General features: G+C 37.2%; 1 protein-coding gene across 1 annotated transcript in view; it reads right to left on the bottom strand.

The window, feature by feature from the left end:
* The window catches only part of ebi (transducin beta like ebi), an 87,762-nt gene that overhangs the window by 56,433 nt on the left and 7,139 nt on the right, over positions 1-24,190 (bottom strand). The window contains exons 2-3 of the mRNA XM_083130453.1: positions 18,791-18,888; positions 10,308-10,453 (exon numbers count right to left, since the gene is read on the bottom strand). Coding sequence (XP_082986579.1) covers positions 10,308-10,453; positions 18,791-18,860 — 216 coding nt within the window. The 5' untranslated portion in view covers positions 18,861-18,888. The remainder of the gene's footprint in view (positions 1-10,307; positions 10,454-18,790; positions 18,889-24,190) is intronic.

Here is a 24,190-nt window from a genome sequence, read left to right as displayed (position 1 = left end):
TGACAATAAAAATAATATATTGTCATAACAACATTTGAAGAAGGTTAGGCTAAGTTCAAAGTTCCACATTTGTGCAATATTTATAACAATTTTGTCATAACAGTTATTTTTGACTGGCAATATGAAAAACAAATATCTTCAATCATATGTGTTCTTTCAGACAAGAAAGATATGATACATTCAAATTTATAATTAAATTTATTGAAATTGTGTACATTTGCATTGGCTTCAAGGTTTATATACAAAGGTCAACTCTTTAAAATTGTTCAATGTACATTCTGATGTCATACTTGGTATTTTGTATCAACATTCAAAAAATGGTAATTGTGATCAATAGATAAGTATATTGTGATATACATAGTAAAATAGCTGTAACAGAGCAAATATGTACATTTACTACACAAACATTCAAGCTGTTAAGCACTTATGGACAAAAATATAAAACAAAAACAATTGAAGATATCACATACTAAAAAATCTGGCTTGAACTAGTTGCTCTAATACTAGTTGTCTGTGACTTGGTGTGGAGCTCAAGATGGAACAAAGATAAGGACAGATATATCAATATGGGATGGTGATATATTTGTATAATAATTGTTGCTTTTAAAGATTAAACTTGGCAACGTTATAATAACTTGGATATTTAAGTTATATAGAAGCCTTTTATGACTTGAATGAACTTTGATCATGATATAATCTTATAAAGATTCGAAAGTTATGGAATGACACTGATATGTATAAAATATGCCATGTTGAATTGGAAGCAGTGAATAAGTATCTGTTTTCATCTTCCTTAAGGGGCTGGCTTGTGAATGTTACAGTTCCTCAAATGAGTGCTTGGAGGAAGGTCGCATAGAGTGACACTTATATGTTCTACGTTTGGAGGTGATTTGAGAAGATGATGAATTTCGAAAACTGAAGCTCAGAATTGTAGATACAAAGACTTGCTTTATCCTGGAAGGAGATAACAAAGATATATATATATATTTTCTTATGTATAGCATTGATATCTTATAAATATTCTTGTAAACAAAGGCATAATTTGATGCTATTGTAATTTTGGTTGTTTCTAGTTTTTTTCTTTCATTTTTATCAATATAATAATTATAAAGTTATCAGTATATGTAAACTTAAATTTCCTTTCCAATATAGCACCATAGCTACTACCTATTGTGCTGATACTGAGTTTGAATTAAACTGACTTACATGGTTAAAGTTAAAATATACAAAACAGTAATTTTGCCTGTAGTATTATATGGGTGTGAAACTTGGTCCCTTACATTGAAAGAGGAACATAAATTGAGAGTATTTGAAAATAGGATCCTTAGGAAAATATTTGGACCTAAAAGGGATGAGGAGACAGGTGAGTGGAGAAGGTTACATAATTTAGAACTACATAATTTATATTCATGTCCGGACATTATTAGAATAATTAAATCAAGAAGACTTAGGTGGGCAGGCCATGTGGCACGAATGGGAGAGGAAAGAGGAGTTTACAGGATTCTTGTTGGGAAACCTGATGGTAAGAGACCAGTAGGAAGGCCAAGACGAAGATGGAGGGACAACGTCGAGATGGACCTAAGGGAAATCGGTAGGGATGGAAAAGAGTATATAGATCTTGCACAAGATAGGGACAGATGGAAGGCCTGTGTTGCTGCAGCCATGAACCTTCGGGTTTAAGAAGGCTAGAGAGTTAGTTAGTTAGTTAGTTAGTTAGTTATATAATCAATGGTTATTTCCGCTGAACTTATTGGAAGGCAAGGAATTTGACTCATACGGCTTTGAAGAGTTCCAAAGATTTATGCATACTACTAATGATAATATCCATAATATATTAATCAGGAACTTTACTTTTCGTTCATTGGATCTAGCTCGGTTTTTGTTATTCAATAAACATTCAATTCTTTTTCTATTTGACATTAAATTCCTTGCCAGGGCACTTCTTTTTATGCAAATCTTGGCGATCTTAGCTACACATAAGCTAGATAATGAATGTGTGCTGTTATACCTCTATTCTTTTACTATCTTTTACCTATTCATATAATAATAACAATACTATATTAATTGATTTACATATTTAATTAATATTTTAAGTTAAATATAATTATTCTAATTATTATTATTTATTAATATTGTGACATGTTTTTGGATCCCCCTACCTCCCCCAAAATGTATTTCTACATACGTGCGTAGCAGCCAGGGGGTAAAAATGGTTGAAAATACTAGGATATAAGTAGTAGTAAAACAAGCTCTACAATGTCTATGTTTATCTATGCACAGGATACAGTTGTAATAGTTTGCAACTGCGAACGTGGCAGTATATTCGCTGCTGATTATTCATCATTAGGTTGTTACTGTGGTTGTACATGTTTTAGTCATAATGTAACAAGGTGAACATCGGATACTTCGGTTATCAGCACCACAATACCACAGCACATGTATCAGGACAAACCTGCAGATATCAATCTTGCAACGAGATTTGCAAATATCTGACATGTAGCTGGGCGTAAACAGCCACTTGTAAGCTGTAGGTCCAATAAAATTTGTTGTTGATGATGATATTTGACAATCAGGCTGAGACAAAATCAGATATTAACACTTCATTTTCAATACGTTGTTTTTCTATTTACTATTTATCTTGTAGTTGGTTCATTCACTCCTTCCGCTGGAATGACTGCTTGGCTTGTGGTGCTGGTAGGTTGTGATACCATGGATGTTTGGTCTACTGGACGCGTTCTTCGCTTCGTTTTACAGCTCATATTATGGTTGTTAGTCTTGTGAGTTCCTTCCAACACTGCCCTGTGCTATTTCATTGCAGGAAATGACTTCACAGATTCGATCAAATGTTGTGTTGGGTTGCCAGAATTCAGGTGGCAAAACGGGCTTTTTTAAACGACTGTAGTGCCACGTGGGACACCCACACTAGGGTCCAAGGTTGAAATTTTTCTGGCCTTGTCCCCACCCAGCCTCAAATCAATGGGTACATGGGGGCAACCCTGGATGGTAAAGGTAGCCGGAGCATCGTGCTGATCACATCACCTCCAAAATGGCCAAGATCGGGAGTATGTGGGGCTCTACTTCCCCCCTCCTCCCCTAAATGTGCCTTCATGGCATGGTGCTATACGCAAACGGAACTTAAGCTTTTACCTACTTTCAAAATCCCTTCACATTTTTTAGTATTTTCCAGAACAGTGGGACCTTTGTTATATGAATCACTTGATTTTATCATCCTTTTCTTGGCAGTTTAGGTTAAGCACAATAACAGGGAATGAATCATCATCAGATGAAGACACATTCACAAATACCCACGACCAAAACAAGACTAGAACCTTCGTGGGTGGCAGGGGCAGCACCCCTATTCAAAATCTAAGTTGAAAACATAAACACTTACAGTGTCATAGTATGTAGCAGTCACACTGAACAGCCGAATGTTAGGTATTGTAGTTATTGTTATTACTAGGACCCAGACTTTCTGTCCTATAAAAATGTAAAATATGTATGTAATTATGTCATAAAAATGGGAAAATACATCATGTAAAATTAAAAATATGTCAGAAAAAGGCAATCATTTTCCAAGTAAAGCCAAAAATATGCACAACAGTACTTTCGAATTTCTCATCACATGGGATGAGTACCTTCCAGGGAAGATCGACTAGGGTGAGAGGTAGGGTATTAAAATAATGTCAGAATCTCTTTAATCGAAGAATATAGTGGGAATATACTGAAATTATAGTGAGGTTTACTGCAATTATCCTAAGTTTCATTTACTATTATGTCAGATTTACACCTTTGTGGAAACTAAAGCATAATTGTCAGCTTGCTATGAAAAAATGGGGTATTATTATTGTTCCATACTAGTTGGATAGAAAAGATGGTATCTGCTTTTAATTTCTTTGTTCTTAATTTCCTTATCCTGCCATCGATAATATTAGCCATCCGTTGCGCTAAAGGTAGGAAGAATAAATTACAAAATAACAGATTATATGCAAGACAATTATAAAATCATACAGAAATATGTCTTTTTACAAGAAAATTGAAGAAATATGTTGTAAAAATGTGATATTGGTAAAATATGTCAAAATATGCCTTATGAAGTTTGTCTATTTCGCCTGATTTTCATCTGATTTTCATCACATATGTAAAGATCTCATCCCAGCATTCGATCCGATGCCAAATAAAAAATATGTTATAACATAAAGTTCCGGTCCATAGTTATTACTGTTATTGTATACAACAGCCAAGTATTGAAAGAGAAGCCGCATTTATTTCCTGTACTGTCAGCAGTCTATATAAAGATCAGAGGCCGTTGTCTTTTCTTTCGTCAGTATTGTTGTTAAGCATTGTTTCTACTTTTTTTTCTTTTAAGTGGCCTGTTTGTGTTTTTCGATATTTTCCTAGAGCTCAGAGAATTTTCTTTATTTGGCACTGAACTTAAACAGATTTATTTTCCACTTACTTGTTGTTCATCTTTTCTCAAAGTCGCACTGGAACAAAAATTGCAACTGCTTTCAAGATATCATCAGGTCGTGCTAGGGAAATTATTTAACGTGAGTTGTATCCTGACAGGTAGTTTACCTGTTAGTACGTTCTATATGTTCTACGTAACATGTTTAGTAAAGTACCATTTTAGACTTTGTTAAGGAGCCTAACGTTCGCGAAGAAATGTTACAGTTTGTTGATGGGGATAGTGCGGCAGAAGGGGATTTTAACAAAGATGAAGTTGCTGTGCATCTTGTGTTATGTCCCAACACCGCAGCATCTGGGGCAGATGGAAGATAGCCAGTGGCGCAACTACAAAATTGTAAAAGTTCAGCTAGGGGGCGGAAAACAATCTAAATTAAAATGTTATAAAAGAGAGAATGTGATGCCCTATTAAATTAATATTGTTTTCAGTTTGCAATAATTTAGATCTAAATATTTTCTTGCTAGCGAAGAGAGCAATATCATTCATTTCTGTAATGCATTGTAAATTACCAGAGAGAGAAGTAAGACAAAGACCAACTCTATACTTCAGATGGTTACTGCTAAGCAGTTTGGTCTTAACCATTACACTCCCGACCAAGTTTACAAAAGTAGCCCCCTTCTCCTCGCCTGGGAACACTCTTTGGAGGAAAATTGTTATAACTTGGGCACTATGGAAGCAATCTGCTTTGGATAAGTTTTGTTTTGCAGCTAAAAATCAGAGCATGCAACCGTGTACAATTCAGAATGCCGAACCGAGGAAGGGGGTTTGGGGGGCCCCACCCCCGAATTTCAATGGAAAAAAACATAAAAAATCTGGAGTTTGCCTCCTCTTCTCTGCTATTTTGGGGAGAAGGCACGAACTTTAGTATTCTTTTCAAAGAATGGACATTTCTCAAGAGAATGAAACATGTTTCATGTTCATGGGTGCCATACAAGTTGAATAATAAGCCAAAATGTGATTTGTTTTTATTTTTTTTACGAAAAATAGGTAATTTGCATTTTTTGGAGGAAAACTGTTGTAACCTGGGCATTATGGGAGCAATCTACTTTGGATAAGTTTTGTGCAGCTAAAACATCAGAGCATGCAACCGTGTACAATTCAGAATGCCGAACCGAGGAAGGGGGTTTTGGGGGGCCAGACCGCCGAATTTCAATGGAAAAAAACAAAAATCTGGAGTTTGCCCCCTCTTCTCCCGCTATTTTGGGGGGAAGGCACAAACCTTAGTATTCCTTTCAAAGAATGGACGTTTCCAAAGAGAATGAAACATGTTTCATGTTCCTGGGTGCCATACAAGTTAAATAATGAGCCAAAATGTGAAACTCTGTTCGGAAATGTGGCATGGATATGTTGCAGAGGGGTGAGGGGGGAGGTTGGTCATCAATGATTTTCGCAGGCTTGCTCCAGACCTGTGTCCGAGTTTCCACCCAAACATAAGAGTATGAAGGTTTAAAATGCACATTCATATGGTATCATTGGGGGAGATACAACCTCACTCTGATGATACCATATGGTATCATCGGGAGAGTAAAGGTTAAATGCATGAACACTTGTTTGGATGAAAACAAGCACATTTGAGAGATTTATATCATTTTTACTATGGGTGGCCACTGTAGGACCATGTTAAAATTCAAGTATAATTCCCGGTTTTCAAGGCGAACTTTCCAAAAATTCAAGGGTAAACAAGCAGATGTTTTCTCTACATCAACGTGTTACAAATCTCACCATTAACACATATGTACACACAAATACGTATATTAACAATATAAAGGGTCTGTGTGATTCCAATGTATCCAAAAACTCTGAATCAATTCAATTAAAAGGTACATATATTTGAAATATTTAAGGTACGGTGTTTACATTTGCAATTCCACATATCCAGACTTGAAATACATCATCAAATACAAGTGAAGGATGTTACGGGATATACTAATATCTAAGAACTTCAAACTCAAACTTGTCTATTCAACTTTAGGATATTTTATCTTGCAAAAATCCTTCACCTGTGAGATAGGTTGTTCTGTAAAAGACACTAAAAAAGTAAACAGATTGAGAGAATTCTGTTTTATTTTCCCCGCAGCTTTAGTTTTCTTCTTCGATAAAAATAAAACCTATACTGTGAAAAACTTGCCGCAGAGCATTTATAAATATGTATAAATTCAATGGGACTTGGATTATATAAAAGTTGCAATTCTTCATGTATATAAAAGTTGCAATTCTTCATGTCTACAAAGAAAAATTCACGTAGAATTCCCTGACCCAATAATTCACACAGAATTCCAGGAATTCCTGGTGAGTAGCCACTGTTACTGTTGGTTTGTTATGAGGCAGATGAATTTTGATTATGTAATGCACTTAAATAATATGCTACATATATGTATTAAAGAAACTTTGAATATGTACACAATGTTGTGTTAACATGTTGCATATGTATTTTCTTATCTTTTATGTCGCTCGATGTTGAATGTGTAAAACATATGTTGTACATGAAATTTATACATGTCATATGTACAAAAATAATTATATTCGTCCTGCATTTTCTGTCTTTCAAAAATACAGTTTCTGTGCTTGTTTTCAATTATTAGCTGATGTGAAATTGAACATGCTAAAAAAATATTTCAAATAGTTTGTCCAACACAAATGCTTTAGCACCGACTTCTCCCATTTTTGCATGATTTACGACGATAATAACATCTTTGATACTACTACTACTAATAATAATAATAAAGTCATTGGCACGTTTATCCTGGTACTTAAACCCCCCCCCCCTCCAAAAAAAAGCATAGTTGCGCCTCTGCTAAAACATGCATGCAGATTTCATGCTTTCTATATTTTCAACATCGCACCTCCGGATGATTAATCCTGGTGCCGCCACTGGTGGGTGGACCACTCAATGGTCTAGGCAACTGAGCAGGCCCGTAGCCAGGCAGGGGCCAGGGGGGGGGGGGGGCTGAGGTAAAACTATTTTGTATTCTAATTTGTTTGAGGTGAACAGTGAAAATGTAGACAGAATATATTATTTTGTTCACAACTTTGTTCATCTTGTTTATGAGCAGAAGTCTAAGCAGCGGAAAGTGTAGAAGATTCTCTAGACTTTAGAAAGTTCTTTCATAGGGAGCCTTCTTTATCTGTACCTTCCCTGCCCCTGTTGCAGCCTGTTGTTTGACAGAAATCTGTGACTTTGATGTCATTATCCATATTCCTTCTGCATCTGCATCAAATGTGAACAGATCCCAAGTTTTAATGCTTTGGCCGGGTGTGGAATGTAGGGTAGGCACTATGATTGAAGTGAATATTGTACATTTTAACATGTATGATATAAAAGGGATGGTGTCAGTAGCAGTCATTAGAACTTCAAGAGATATAAAAAATCTAGTATTTGTACATGATATTTCTAAATTTTATATTTTAAATTAACTTAATGACCCTCGACACAGATAATTTACCTTCATTTAATACTATTAAACTTTTGAAAAATGGACTTGGTTTACAAAGCCCCCCCCCCTGATATTTCGTGAGCCCCCCCCCCCCCCCCCCGGGAGGTCGAATCTATCTACGGGCCTGCAACTGAGGTTTCCATTCTGTCAAGAAATTCTCATGTTTCCTCTACAGATATGTAAAAAAGAAACCTTGACAGCATTATGTTACAATCAGAGAAAGGACACACATGTGTACTAAAAAAAAGTGTTGGGACACGTAAACATATATTTAGTTAATTTAATCAAAATATGGAATTAAATACGCACTTACAATTGTGAACAATGGCATTTCCAATAAACAGTGATTCATCTATCTAAATAAATTGCATTAGCCTTACATGGCATTAATTTTAATGTAAATTTCAAATATAAAATGTGCTTAATTTTTGGTACCACAACAATGGATTACCAAACTTTCTTAGAAGTGCTGAAACATTAACCTTTTGGTGCCCAAGGCCATTTTCACATGTAAGCCTCCCGGTACCGAGCCGATTTTGAGCAAAATGCAGAGTTGTACGCAGAATGAATCACAGATTCAGACGATATATAATTTATGCACATTCGGCGTATATATGGAGGGGGGAAAGGGGGGAAATCTGCTGAAAATACTTTTCCTTTTAAAAAATGGGGTTTCGCCCCCTCCTCCCAAAAAAAGGATATGAAAAGTTCAAAATGCACATAGAAATTATCGCTGGAATGTAAGAAACAGAAAAATATTTGCATCATTGTCGTATGACCAATGTAACTTGAGTTATACCTCCAAAAGGAATCGTGGGCACGCCACTGATTCAAGCTTCAAAATGCAGCGGTACCTTGAAATGACTATAGCTCAGAAACTAAATGCCCTGGAGATATGGAAGATATACCGTTGTACGCAGAATGAATCACAGATTCAGACGATATATAATTTATGCACATTCGGCGTACATATGGAGGGGGAAAGGGGGGAGATCCCCTCAAAAATACTTTTTCTTAAAAAAAATGGATTTTCCCCATGCCCCCCTGAAAAATGGTCAAAATGCACAAAATGCAAAATTTATGCAAATTTGGTGTATATATGGAGGGGGAAGGGAGAAAACTCCCAAAAATTATTTTAAAAAATTGTCACTTCACCCAAAAAATGTCCTCGCACTTGGGCACAAAACGACACCTACGCACAACATTCACGGACGAAAAGCTAGAACGTAGTGAAAAATGAGCAGCGATTCTTGCAGCTGCTTGAAATTCTATTTTTAGACAATGCAGGGTAACCCCTGTCGCAACTTGTGGACACTTGTGCTAAAAAAAAAAAAGTTTCCTTCAGCGTGCTTCGAAATTCCATTCTCACAACGCAGATTCAACAACCAGTCTTCCCCCTCCCCCACCCCGCACCCCCTGCATGCACCCTCACGGAAAACTTTCATTTTGACATCGGATACTGATAAACAAGTTTCCTTCGAATGCAGTTAACAGACGGGAGTGAAAAGCATTGCTTTAGAACAACAAAGCCCGTCTTCCTTTATCGGCAAAAATGTGACGTTGAAAAGAGCCGCAAAAGAGAAGTACCTTTTCCTGCCTTTTCCCCTCCATTTTCATGAAGACAAAAAAAAATGCAAAAAACCATTTCTGTTAAATACATGTGTTAGGAACAATAAAATCGAAATTCTAGCCATAAATAGAAAAGTTATAACATAAAAACTACGACCTTGACACAGCGTCTCGATCGAGACGCTTGAGACAGTGAGGGTTACATTTGGGTATCTCATTCGAGACGCTTGGGTGGCAAAAGGTTAATACCCTCCTGTTGTCCTTAAAGACAGATTCGTACTCACTGCATTCAATATCACATGAAGTAATTTGAGTATATTTAAAATAACTAATGGATTGACATGAATGCTTGAGCTTGCATTCTCTATTGTTGACAAAAAAGTTGGAACAACTGATGCATTGTCTATTGTCAAGATTTAAAACAAACACAGTACAAAATAAACAGAATACAAATGAACGGATCACCTTTGGTATTTACCACAAGAAGAGAAAATGTTTGAAGTTATGGAAATATCTAAGTATGTATGTATATATATATATATATATGCTAAAAATAAGGAAAATAAAAATAGCATTTTTAGACCATACTTACCATGAGTAACAAAGATAATGAAAAATAATATTAATTTTAGCATCATACGAAAATATGTATGAATATTTACATATTAGTCCATACCTGGTTATAACATTATATGTTTACATCACTTTGAATGGATCATCCTATATTTCAAATATTGTATTGAGATGAAGTATTTTTTGCATAAAAAAAATCAAGGCACAAGTACTGAATCTAAATATCTTGTGCTTCATTATGGCACAAGGTTTTGTCAATATCTTACCTCTCCTATGCTTATCTCAGCTTCAGTATACTGCAGGCCCTTCTGTATTATACTCAGCAAGGCTGCAGGAGGCACGAGAGCTCCATTAATATTGGACTGGGAAATGTGAGATTCAATACCGAAGGTGTACGCCGAGTGTTGGAAACCTATTGGAACAAAAAAGGTCTAATTATTTTAGAACAAACTACATGAGAATAGTTATCATTATTATGTAGTCTCTGATATTTATCTTCATATAAAATTTTGAAATTTAATTTCTCTGGTTTCATTGACTCTGCACTTTCAATATAGTGGAACCCTACATTTTTCACATGTACTTAGTACCAAAAAGACAAATTAATAGAATTATTTTACACATTTCACATTTTCTAGCATTTAAAGTGCTTTCCTTGTACAAACTTGAAGAACGTACATTTCAAAATCCATTCTATTTGCTATAAACACTTGGTTTACCAATTCATGTAATTCATAATTAATTCACTTGACACAATTTTATTATACAAGCTGATTGCCCGGCATTGCCCAGGTATTTATTTATCCCAATCTTCTATTAGAGAGGAAAATAATGAATTCTAACTATAGTGTAACATAAACTTGGAGTTGAATGGCATTGGGAGTGTCACTATTCATGTTAGCGACCACAAAAACTATGGATTCCACATGAATATTGTGGTCATTTTCAATTAATTAACATGTCACCCCTTCCCAAGCCCCCCCCTAGAGGTGCCAGAGGTGCCTTGGAGTTGAACAGCATTGGGAGTGTCACTATTCATCTTAGTGACACCGAAAACTATGGATTCCACACTAATATGAGTCGTTTTTGATTACTTTTACATGTCACCCCCCCCCTTCCCATCCCACCTCTAGGGATGCCAGGATTGTCTTGGAGTCCAACGGCATTGGAAGTGTCACTATTCATCTTAGCAAACCCGAAAACTATGGACTCCACACTAATATCGGTCGTTTTACATGTCACCCACTTCCCACCCAGGGTGCCAGGGGTGTCTTGGAGTTGAACGGCATTGGGAGTCACTATTCATCTTAGAAACCCCGAAAACTATGGATTCAACACTAATATCGGTCGTTTTTTTTGTTATTTTTACATGTCACCCCCTTCCCACACCCACCCCTAAAGGTGCCAGGGGTGTCTTGGGAGTTGAACAGCGTTGGGAATGTCACCATTCAACTTAGCGACCCCGAAAACTATGGATTCCACACTAATATGGGTAGTTTTCCATTATTTTCACATCACCCCTTACACCCCCACCCCTAGGGGTGCCAGGGGTGTCTTACCCTCACAGTATTTCTTTCAAGGTTGGAAGTGATATGCGTGCCAAGTTTGGTTGAAATCGCTCCAGGCCAGGCACGTATGCAGGAATTCCTTTTGGGGGGGGGGGGGGGTGAACAAAATTTCTTAATGGGGTATAGACAGAACCTCACAATTGTATGTTTAAGGCAGTGGTGGCAATTGAGTTCCAAAACCGGGGAGGGGGGGGGGCGCAAGGAATGTTAACTTTATCTTGGTAGACAAGGCTTAGCATTAAGAGGCCATAGTGATAGCGGGGAGGCAAAAATATGGGGAGCAACTATCACCTAAATTGTCGCCACTGTTTAAGGTTGTCATTTTAATCGGAAGGTGAAATTGGAACCTTTTTTACAAACTGACCCCTCTGTTTCCATGCACTAACATTGTGTGTCGGAACCATCTCAGTACGTGTGTATGTCAATTTCTTCTCATGAGGCATCAAAACATCTATGTACATGAAATGTTTTTACCAAGCTGTTACACATGCACGGGACAACACGAGATTCAAATTGTGGGCTGCAAACTGGACGCAGACAATTCTCGAATATTTCTCTCTGATTCAAGCCTGAACACCACTAATGTGTCTTGTCCACCCATGTTTGAAGCTCTTATAACAGCCGAAACCCACCAAATTGTTCATATTCAGGCCTAAGCACTCAAGTGTTCAAAATTGTCTGTCTCAGCTTCTGCAGTCTTGTCATATATCGGCACGAAAGAAAGGAAATCTTCTAGAATAGAGCTGGATCATGAAACTAATGCAGAGCGTAAACCCTTCCGTTCCCAACACATGTAATGTTATGTCTCCCGATATGATCACATGCTTAGTCATTTATATCCAGTTATGTGCCCAAGGAGGGTTGGTTGACCCAGTTTTCCTTAAAAAAGAGTGTCAAAGACAGGAAAAGATGGCAAAATAAGGACTAACCACCAAAAATAATATGCATAACCCCTCTCCCCTCCGAAAATCCTGGGCACGCCTCTCTTTATTTCGGACACATTTTTTTAAAAATCAACTCACCAGAAGTGAGTTTTCATTTCGTATTGGAGACTGAAGTAAGATGCGTTCTTTCTGCAGGTTTGGATATTATCCTTTAGGGTGCTGTCGCCTGCTTTCGCACCTAACCTTAGCAAAGCCTTCATTTTCCATCCTTGCGACTAATCTTCAAGACTTAGGAAGATTTCAGACTCAAGGGACATGCGATACATGTCGTTTGGATTGAGCCAATCAACAGCAACGTTTCACACCGTAGCGACACAAAGGGCTGCACAAACCTACTTTCGACTTGTGAGATTCTCAGGTGACACGGTGTGAAATCTCCCTTAGTAGGCCACTGTCATCGTCACCTAGAAGTGGTAGCTCTTCTTGACCACAGAAGAAAAAATTCTCCTCAACCGGTGAGAATGCTCCTCAGTTTTCTTCTTTCTCCTTTATCATCTGTGCTTGTTCACTATACAGGCAACATCTTACGATTTGACATATTATACACAGGACATGTACTATGTAGACATTTTACCGAAAAATCAGTCGAAGTCAAGGGTGGCTTGGTGACACATAGACACTGACTAATCACTAATCGACTGTATGAACTGAAGTCTCATTAACCGATTCTGTTAGTCGCGTATTTATATCGTCATTATATTCTAGAATGTTCCACAGATAAAATGATTCGTAAATAATGCCAGTGGTTCGACTTCTTCTCTTATTTAAGAACGTTCCCTCTCATGTTTTCCAGAGATTAAAAATTACAACAAATTGCCCTACGTGTGGAGCTACCTTTGTTGTGCAGCTTCCAATGCTGACAGGTACATAGTGTTCAAGTTCGCTGTGACAACACCGAAAGCGCAAGAAAAGTTTACGTGCAGTATTATCAACAACAGGGTTACAGAACATACTCCGTTTTGCATCGATAATTATTTTTGTCCTTAAATTATTGTCACATTATTCAAGTAGCCAAAACCCTAATTTTATCTAGTGTAAACTGAAAAATTTCCTGGGAGGGGCAGTCTCGAACCACCTCCCCCTCCTTGAATATGCCTATTAACAATAACAGGGTTATAGAACATTCTTCGTCTTGTCTTGATAATTTTTTATCTCCTTAAATTATCGTCACGTTTTTCAAGAAGTCAAAATTCTAAATTTATCTAGCGTAAACAGAAAAAATTCCCTAAAAGGGGGGATTCCCACCTTGAATATGTGCTATTAACAATAAAAGGGTTATAGGACATTATCCATCTTGCCTCGATAATTATTTATCTCCTTAAATTATCGTCAAATTATTTTATTTCACACCAAAAGAAACCACAAATCTCATTTTATCTAGTTTAAACCGAAAGCTTTGGGGGGGGGGTTCAAACCCACTAAGCCCCCCTTGGATACGTGCCTGCTCCAGGCGTTCGAGAGTTATGCCGGAACAAACACACACACATCCATTTTTATATATTAGATTTTATATTATATGTATGCATAAACAAGCAGTGGTTCCCAAAGTGTGCACGGTGGTGCCGCACTGCCCAGGACTTACAGTCACTAAAATGATATCTCTAGCAACATAAAATCTGTTTTTGAAGAGCACCTTTCACAGCTTATCAACTGGTTTGAGAAATATTTTAAAGAAGATACTATTGAAAAGTTCACATGGTTTCAAGACGGTTTCACAGCCAGAACGCCATCTGAATTTACTTCTGCAGAAGAAGAAATCTTGTTGAGCCGTGAGAAGCTGGATTTTCGGCGGTGGTTGTGATAAAGAGCAACAAGTATCGTGCAAAAATCAACGTCGAACAGAAACTGAGCATTGCAAGTGTTACGTAGGCCTACATTCTGAATTTGGCACTGCGGAAAATATCTTGAAACACTAAGGGAGCTGTGAAATGAAAAAGTTTGGAAACCCCTGCCATATAGAGTTTTGCGAGAGCCATGGCGATCTATAGTCATTCTGGCCAAAGAATGGACTTGGAAATTCCATTTTTATATTTTCTGTTGAAAGCCAGAGAGGGTCACATAGGCAGAACACAGACCAATGAAGATCCCAGATCTGGATGACTTTCCACATAAACAGATGATGACTATACCAATAAAGTAAGATATTACCACAGTTAGAAAAAACTAAAACTAATTCAGGCACCAGCCCATTTTACTCAGGAGACAGCTTTTTAAATTTGTTTTGGGAAAATATTGTCTAAGAAAGCCATGAATCCAGCTAAGATAAAGCTACACATTTTGAAATATCATCTTAAATCATGTCATTTATTAAATAATACAACATTAGATTAAAAGTAATTAATTGTTGCACTAGAGTGGCATTGCAAAACAAGACTCAAATGGTAACAGCATGAATAATTGCCGAGATTTTAAAATTCGGTTATTATTCTGATTTAATGATACACGTGATACAGAAAACATGAATATTAAAAAAACACTCATTTTAAAAATAAGGTAACTGAAATTTTCATAAACAAACTCGATCTTTTTTAAAATATATACATATATATATTCTTTTTGGAACTGAATTGAAAATTCAGGCACTAAGTGAAAATGCACTATGGTGACTGGGCACCCTGTTTCTTTTTTGTACCCCTGGATATTACCATGCAATTTTGAATAAAAAGCACAAGTTCATGAGTCATACTCAAACAGTAGTTAAAGAGCATTCACTTTATGAAATGTATTCTATTGTAGGTTATATATTGTTACAAGATTAACAAAAATATGCAATAATTTCTTCTCATTTTCAAGTGATTGCAATTCCATAAATAAAAAGGCACAACTAGACCTACTGCAGAAAAATACTAAAGTATGGTAAAAGTAAAGTAAAAAATACTAAATTACAACCAGATTTAAAGAGGGGTGTAAGGAGATGACTTTCCTGTAAGTACCCAAACGCCCTTACTGTACACGTAGTACACCCTGGACTGCATTCTTACACACAAACAAAGTTCTGGCATCTGGTCTCATAGTCCATATAATTCTCCGCGAGGCTTGAGATTGTAGTTTCATCAATTTTCATCATCACTTTTCATACTCACCTACTTAACCCCGGAGAACGCGCGTGGCAGGGATTTGACCGCAAATTTCTTTGCTTGCTTGCCTTTTTACGCATACGTGTTGATTTAGCTCTTTCCCCCCACCTTATCTATGCTGGACATCTGGGAGACGTGCTGGCCAGACAACTATTTTAACAGTGACCTTCTACCGTTTAAAATGCACAGTTCAGTTTCCTTTGCGGTGCTTTTGACCACGCGCACTTTCTCGTGTTATAGATTTAACAATGTATCTTTATTGGATTTTCCTGTATTTTATTAGCCCGGAAGAAGAGGATCGAATTCATAGGTTTCTTGAAAGCATCAAGAAGTAGACACCATGTGATATAAAGAGCTTCCAAGGCAATTTAAAAGAGTAAGAATAATGTGAATGAGAAAAAGAAAGAAATGCATCCACTGTTCACTCTACATCTGCAGTGAACACATAATTTTTTAAATTGTGGAATGTGCAAATGGAAATCTTGATGGCGATGAAGTAGATGTCGAGTAAAGAAATGAAATATATTTTAAAAAAAACTGTAGTAGTAAAAGTAGAAAATATACTGTAATTGTAAATACCATTTAGTATCATATTTGTTTTTCTCTCTAAAATGTTTGCATGAAACTTATGTAAAATTATATGTATTGTATTCTTACAATAATAAAAATGAACAAGAACAATTGCCTATTAAACTTTTGTAAAATCATGTTTCTTTTGACTACTATATTCTTACAAAAATAGATAACAAAACATTTTCCTTAAAAAGTGTATTAAATTTTTCAAAACTCTCACCAGTTTTATTTATTGTGTTAAAAATTACAAAAATATACAAAAGAAAGAAGGAAACAATAAAGTACAAGAATCCTAATTTTGGAATATGATGAAACAAACCCAATAGACCTAAATATTCAAGCGCAGTCATCGTGACCGCATGTGCCTCCTTACGTAAGATGTCGCCACATGCCTTCTCCAGGGTTAATTACCCGAAAGTGGTAAAGAGGCAAACAAAATAAAACAGATCAGATTTTATGAATCATTGCTTTAGAATCTTAGTCCATTATTTGCTTTAAAAAATTAATTCCATTAAGCCATGATTGTTTTTAACCCCTCCAGCCAGTATGATATCAACATACATATGTGTGATGCGTAGCTCACATAAAACTGCTGTTATATGACATCTATTGACAGTGGAAATAAACTGTATGAACCAGTTGACAGTATGAGACCTGAACTTTACGACCATCTACAGTGAAAGAAGAACATTATTCCTTAATGTTTTCACAAATCAAGCATGAACACAATAATATTTTAGTAATTGCATTGTTCCACATATTGCATCTTATTTCACTTTGTATGGCAGCTAGGAACATGAAACAAGTTTCAATTTGTTGCCAATGGTCCATGCTATACAATGAAAAACTAAAGTTCTCGTCCTCGTCCCAAAATAGCAGGAGAAGAGGGGGGGGGGGAAATTCCAGATTTTTGTTTCTTTTTCCTTGAAAATTGGGGGTCGCAGCCCCCCACGCCCCATGTATATCAGTTTGGCGTTCCGAATTGTGCATCGTTGCATGGCCTGATGTTTTAGCTTGCAAACAAAACTGAAGCAGATACAGCGAATAGTGTACAAGTTATAACAATTTCATGGGCACTATGCAAATTACTATTTTCCCCCTTTCTTTATAAGAAAGTAGAGTTCCACATATTGCATCATATTTCACTTTGTAAGGCAGCTAGAAACATGAAAGAAGTTTTACTTCGTTGGCAATGGTTCATGCTATACAATGAAAACTAAAGTTTGCGTCTTCTTCCCAAAATAGCAGAAGAGGGGGCGAATTCAAGACTTTTATTTTTTTCTTGAAAATTGGGGGTTGCAGGCCCCCACACCCCCTGTATATCAGTTCAGCGTTCCGAATTGTGCATCGTTGCATGGCCTGATGTTTTAGCTTGCAAAAAAAACTTATCTGAAGCAGCTACAGCAAATATTGTACGAGTTATAACAATTTCATGGGCGCTATGCTATGCAAATTACTATTTCCCCCCTTTTTTTTTATAAGAAAGCTGAGTTCCACATATTGCATTACATTTCACTTTGTATGGGAACTATAAACACGAAAAAAGTTTTACTTCGTTGCCAATGGTTCATGCTATACAATGAAAACTAAAGTTGGCATCTTCTTCCCAAAATAGCCGGAGAAGAGGGGGCAAACTCCAGATTTTCTTTTTACCTCATTGAAATTCGGGGGTCGCGTCCCCCGTCTGAAAACCCCCTCGGTTGGGGTTTCTGAATTGTACACAATTGCATGCCCTGATGTTTTAGCTGCATAACAAAAGTTATCCGAAGTTGATTGGTCCCATAGTGTCCGAGTTATAACAATTTTATGAGTAATATGCAAATTGGCTATTTTTTGTAAAAAAAACAAAAAAAACAGAGTTTTACATTTTGGCTCATTATTCAAATTGCATTGCACCCACAAACATGAAACAAGTTTCACTCTGTTGCAAAAGGTCCATTCGTTGAAAAAAAGGCAAAAGTTTGTGTGATCTTCCCAAAATAGAGAAGAAAAAGGGGACAAACTCCACATTTTTATGTTTTTTCATTGACATTCGGGGGTTGAGGCCCCCACCCGTAAACCCCCCCATGGTTGGGAGTTCCAAATTGTACACGGTTGCATGCGCTGATGTTTTAGCTGCAAAATAAAAGTTATCCGAAGTAGATTGGTCCCATAGTGCCAGAGTTATTACGATTTTTCTCCAATAGGTATACAAATTTAAATTTCAAGATCAAAAGCGTCGGCGACACTGGGATTACTTTCGTCAGACCCTTGCGGCAGACTAAAGGTTAAAGTGGGATCCAAACCACTGTGCAATGTGCCTCCACCAGGTACGTAACTGATGATCCTATGACAGTGGCATGAGTTGCAACATAATTTTACAAGACAAAAAAATCATTTTACTGTACAGTCAGGTGTTCAAGAGAACTTTGATGGTCTCACTGTAAACTTTTACAGAACAAAAAAGAAAGTAATAAAATGTCTACATAAGAAATTGTATTGAAAAACAAGGAGTGCATTGAAAACCATGTATATTAAATTTTGTCATCATTATATGTAAAAATAATACAAATGCTCAACCACCAAGCCAGCATATTCTTATTCTTACCTGATTCCTGCAGGTAGCGATACACCAAAAAATTGACCTCATCACTTGAAAAGCTCATTGTACAAACCATTGGATTATCTTGTAGACAAGCACATTATCTGCAAAATAAGAAAATGTATACCAAATCAAGTTTTATGGTACAGTTGAGCTGTTGAAAGAAAATAATATGCAAATTGTTAATGGTTATATGATACCATTAAAGGGGGGGGTACAGTTTTCCACAATTCTGAACATACTGTTTATGGATTATTGCACCTGCTGCACACTATCACACTACAAACACAACTGCCTTTTTCCACTTCTGCAAGTCTTTTCATTCTGCTGGTGGTAGACATACTATGGGATAGGAAATTTATCGTAGCTGACATTGAGGATAGTCCCCAACCTGCAGACCAATTCCCTGAATTGTAAGAGACATTAGAAAGGATTAGAGTAGGTAATACATATTCCCTACCATTGCCCATTGCCATATTCCCATGGCAAATGCAGTTTTACCTAAATTCTCTTTCTTGTTCCACTTAAAATATATGAGGCGCATCCAGAAAGAAAGTTTCCCTATTTTTTTTAAAAAAAAACAACAACACAGTTTCAGGAAACCATTTATTGGCAACAAGTACAGCAAAGGTTCAGCTATTTTTCAACATACCAACCACCAGAATTGAGACACTTGTCGTATTGTGGTATCAACTTCTCGATCCCACTGTCGTAGAACTCTGCCGCCTGTGAATGGAACCAGCGTGTGACAGACGTCTTCAGCTCTTTGCCGTTGCCAAAACGCTCACCGGAGGACAGGAATTTCTTGAGGTGCAAGAAAACGTGAAAATCGCTGGGAGCCAGATCAGGACTCTAAGGTGGATGATCAAACAACTCCCAGCCAAATTCCATCAAAACAGCTGCTGTGCACCGAGCTGTATGTGGACGAGCATTGTCATGGAGGAGCACAACACCTGCAGTAAGCATGCCACGCCTCTTGTTTTGAATGGCACGTCGCAATTTCCTTAGTGTTTCACAGTAATGGTCAGCGTTCACCGTTTCACCTCTGGGGAGGAAGTCAATGAGCAAAATGCCCTTCCTGTCCCAAAACACGGTGCACATCACTTTCTGTACCGACAGCGTCTGTTTGAATTTCTTCTTCACCGGAGATCCACTATGCCGCCAATGCATTGACTGCTGCTTGGTTTCCGGGGTGAAGTGCGAAATCCACGTCTCATCGCCTGTGACGATCCTGTCGAGGAAATCATCGCCGTCATCATGGTACCGTTGCAGGAATGTCAGTGCTGCTCCTGAACGTTTCATTTTGTGTTCGGGTGTCAGGTTTTTCGGCAGCCACCTGGCACACAATTTTTTTGAACAACATGACAATCTCATGCAACACGGATCGCGATATCTGCGGAAAAAGGCTACTCAACTTTGTAATCGGGAAGCGACGGTTCTCTACGATGCACTGCCGCACCAGCTCAAACAGATCATTAGTGATGAGGGACGGATGCCCTCTTCATCATGGACACATTGACGACCTTCCGAAAACTGCTGACACCAGCGACGCACCATCTGCTTACTCATTATGTTCGGCCCATAGACCTCACAGAGCTGACGATGAATGTCAATTGGCACAATAATTTGTGCATTCAGGAACTTTATCACCGACCGAACCTCGCATGAGGCGGGAGAAGGAATACGAGCTTCCATTTCAGACCACTGATGCCTCGCTACTGGCATGCGGCGGGAGAAAGAATACGAGCTTCCACTTCGGACCACTGCTGCCTCGCTACTGGCGCCGGGCGGGATCTGTCCGCCTGGCATATGACTGATACGTCTTAGCTCTGCTGCACATGCACAATTTACACGGCTCTTTATGTTTACTTTCACGGGAAAAAAATAGTTAAACTTACTTTCTGGATGCACCTTGTATTACCACATGAATATAAACATCATATATATTATAATTATAACCCCGTATCTTGGCAAAAACCATTACAAAAAAGCCATGATAGGCTGTATTGTGCAGTTTCAATGCCTGCCTGTTTACTACAATCAAATCGGTGTTTACAAATGTGTGAACAATCTGTGTAGTTGTTTTACATGTACACTAATCATATTTAAAATGCCAGGTTTTGGCATGTTTTTGTTCATTTCTTTTACAGTAAATTTTAACCTTTTTGAATTACTAGGGATCAGATTTTTAGGAAAAAAACATATTTTTTTTTGTTCCTTCAGAAGTTAGCCAAACTTGTTAAGAGTGCTGATCATATGACTGCAATGTAATCTGCAAAGTCAAACTTCACACAAAAATGCATAATTTTACCTTTAGCACAGGCAAAAATAAAGTTTCCAAATTGTTATTGTAAATGCATATTTAGGAGTTAATGCATAAAATAGGCATGTGGTAAATTAGTAAATTACTACCCTATTCAGAACTCCACAACAAATGATTTTGAAGCTTTTGCCTGTGTTGTGAATGACTTTGACAAAGCTAATGCGTCACCAAAATGATGATTCAAAATTTATTGAAAAGGTGGATGTTTACAGAATGATTCGGGGTTCCTGTCAGAAAATCAAAGCTTTTGTGTGGCATGATAAAAAAAACGAAAATCTCACAAAACTGCTTTGCGAAACAGTGAAGGACGTTATTGCAGTTGAAAGGCACTCCATCAGGGGCACACATATGAATGCTTAGAGACAAAGTGCAAAATATGTTGGGGGGGGGGGGGCACAAGGTACCAACAAATGTGTACAGTTTCTTAGGTTCTGGTGAGTTAACATGAAGATGATATGGATGGTGTAAGGGTGCATGACATCCCTCACTTCAAATATACACATCTGACTATGTATGATGTGAAATGGTGGGTCTCGCAATACATTGTTCAGAGATAATCAGCTAGCATTTTCAATGGACAATTTGGAAGTGTGCTTGTAGTGCAATGTAATAAATAGAATGCAACAAGCATCTAACATCCTGTTTATTTGTTTGATAATTTTTGAATGAAAATATTTTATACTTTTAGCCACATATAAAAAATAAGTATGTAAAAGTTTTTTAACACCTAAAAATCGCTACCTAGTAATTACCATTGTTTCAAGTTCGGAAAGTGCAATTTATGTGGGAAAAAAGACAAAAGTGCCTTATGCAAGCTTCCCATTTTATTTAACAGAAGAAAGAAAAAGTTTCACAGAAAAGTGGAAATGATTGAAAAGTAAATTTCAAGCTTTCTGAAAATAATTAGAAGTGTTTGAAGTTCCGAAAAGTCTTATTTAGCAGCAAAAAGATGAAATAGGCATTTTATGCAAAATATCCCCACTTCCCATCGATAAGGCATTCCACAGACTACTTCCAAAATGAGGCTCGAAGGGGTGTCATGCTTGAGACGAGCACCAAAATGATGAGATGTTGAAACCATTTAGCAAAATAATTGTAATGCAAACAGCCCTAAAAGTGGCACGCTAAACCTACCACAAATGCATTAGGAACATTATTTGAATTTTAAGAGCCCTAAACCAGACTTCCCTAACCTTTTAAGAGCCCTAAACCAGACTTCCCTAACCTAACTATGAAACCCTTTCGCACCACATAAATGACCTAGAAAGCAGCAGAATCTGTAGCCAAGTGACAATAAACGAATAGCTGGTTGCAAGAGAAGAATCATATAGGAGTATACAGGTATACAGAAGTGAAAAAACATTCTCAAGCAACCTACGTAGTAAGTAATCACTAAAACTCCAAAGTGTGTGTTAAAAGACAAAAATAGAAATCGAACCAAGAAAAAAAATGCTTATGTACCATGGTAAAATTGGAATTTAAAAAATGGAACTTGGGCCCCCCACATATATCCTTTTTACAATCAAGTGTTGGTTAAATGTGTTTACAATATCCAATTTGTAACTATCCTATTGGCACGTCACATAAATATGGTTTAACTTGAGGAATTGGGGGGAGGGGGGCAGAAAGTGCCTTGCCCCTAAAGTCGGCACCTATGTATTGGTATGTTATACATTAATCAGAATAATATTTGTGAAACTTGAGGTGGGTTGCAAGAAGTCCTGATCGTTAAGTATTTGAACTAAAAAGACAAAAGAATGGATGGTAACTGCTCATTTAAGACTTGCATACTTCCCAACTTTACATCGTTTTACATTCAAAACAACTACCTCTGGTAAGTTTCATATATCGGAAACACATTTAAATCGGATATTTTGGGTTTCGCATGGTTCGTACTTACCAATGGACATTTCCACTCAATTATTTTTACAACAATTTTAAAAACTACACCCTAGAAAAATGACCCCTGCAAGTTCTTGCGTTTCTTTGCGTCCAGTTTAAGGTAACAAAAACGAGACTTCCAAAGTTACAAGGCTAGCGTTGCGCTGAAAACACACCGCCGCCATGTTAATACGTCACTACTCAGAGAAAGAGCTCGTTTGTCATCTGCTTCGAGCGTCCAGTTTCCAGCAGGTAGCCCACGGTGAACAAACATGTGCAGCAGTTTTACAAATCTGTACAGATTTAAATAATGGAAGAAGGAGCGACAGTGGAAAGGAAAGCTATGCTTTGTAATGATCATTCTTCCATAAAATATCCCTGCTGCTCACGTGAAAGATAAATGAAAGGGTTCTGCTGCGTGCATGTTCTCAGGTCATGCGAAAAACATTGCTTGTAAAATTGGTTGCTCACCAAACTTTCAAAAATATATATATTTCAAACTTATATTTATCGAAATTTACCGTAACCTATGTAGTGCAAAATAAGAATTTTCACATTCGTCACTTTATTTATAAAACCTATTTTCCATAAAGCAATTTCAGTTTGTGTTTCCTTTCAGTTGCGCAAGTTATGATCAAATATTTTTGGGCAATTAAGAGAAAATACACAGAGACGATTACATCAGTTGCACAGTACATATTAACACTTAGTTTATGTATAATTATTACATGGAAATAATGTGTATAACCAAGGGCGTATTTAAGGGGGCTCAACGGGTTCCCCCCCCCCTTTGGTTCAGTAAAATTACCAGAGTTACCTGTTCTATCCGCTTGTTCATAAAAATTTCTTCGGACTTATTTTATTCTCTTAAATTAGAGACGTAGGACGGGATATGGATGGAAAGGAAATTACGAAAATCCAAACACCAGATGGGACTGCAGACCAAATGTCTGCAATTTCCTGATTGTTTCGGAATTTCTGAGATAAGAAACTGCATTGAGACTGTCAAATCAGTTATTTTTTCCCCTCTAGTCATCTTAAAGATATTTGGTTTTTAAAAACGCAGTGACACAAGATGAACAAAAAAGTATCAATACTAGCGTGACTACATACACACAACTTTGTCAGGTCCAGCACCCCCTGCTCCCCAACAAGCTTCCGGCCATCAGTGTCCTGGATTTTCACTTACGAAATAAAGCAAC

This window comes from Lepisma saccharinum, chromosome 10 (assembly GCF_977018435.1).
Source record: "Lepisma saccharinum chromosome 10, izLepSacc3.1, whole genome shotgun sequence".
NCBI classification, from domain to species: Eukaryota; Metazoa; Arthropoda; class Insecta; order Zygentoma; family Lepismatidae; genus Lepisma; species Lepisma saccharinum.
This window is presented reverse-complemented; position numbering and strand designations above follow the sequence as displayed.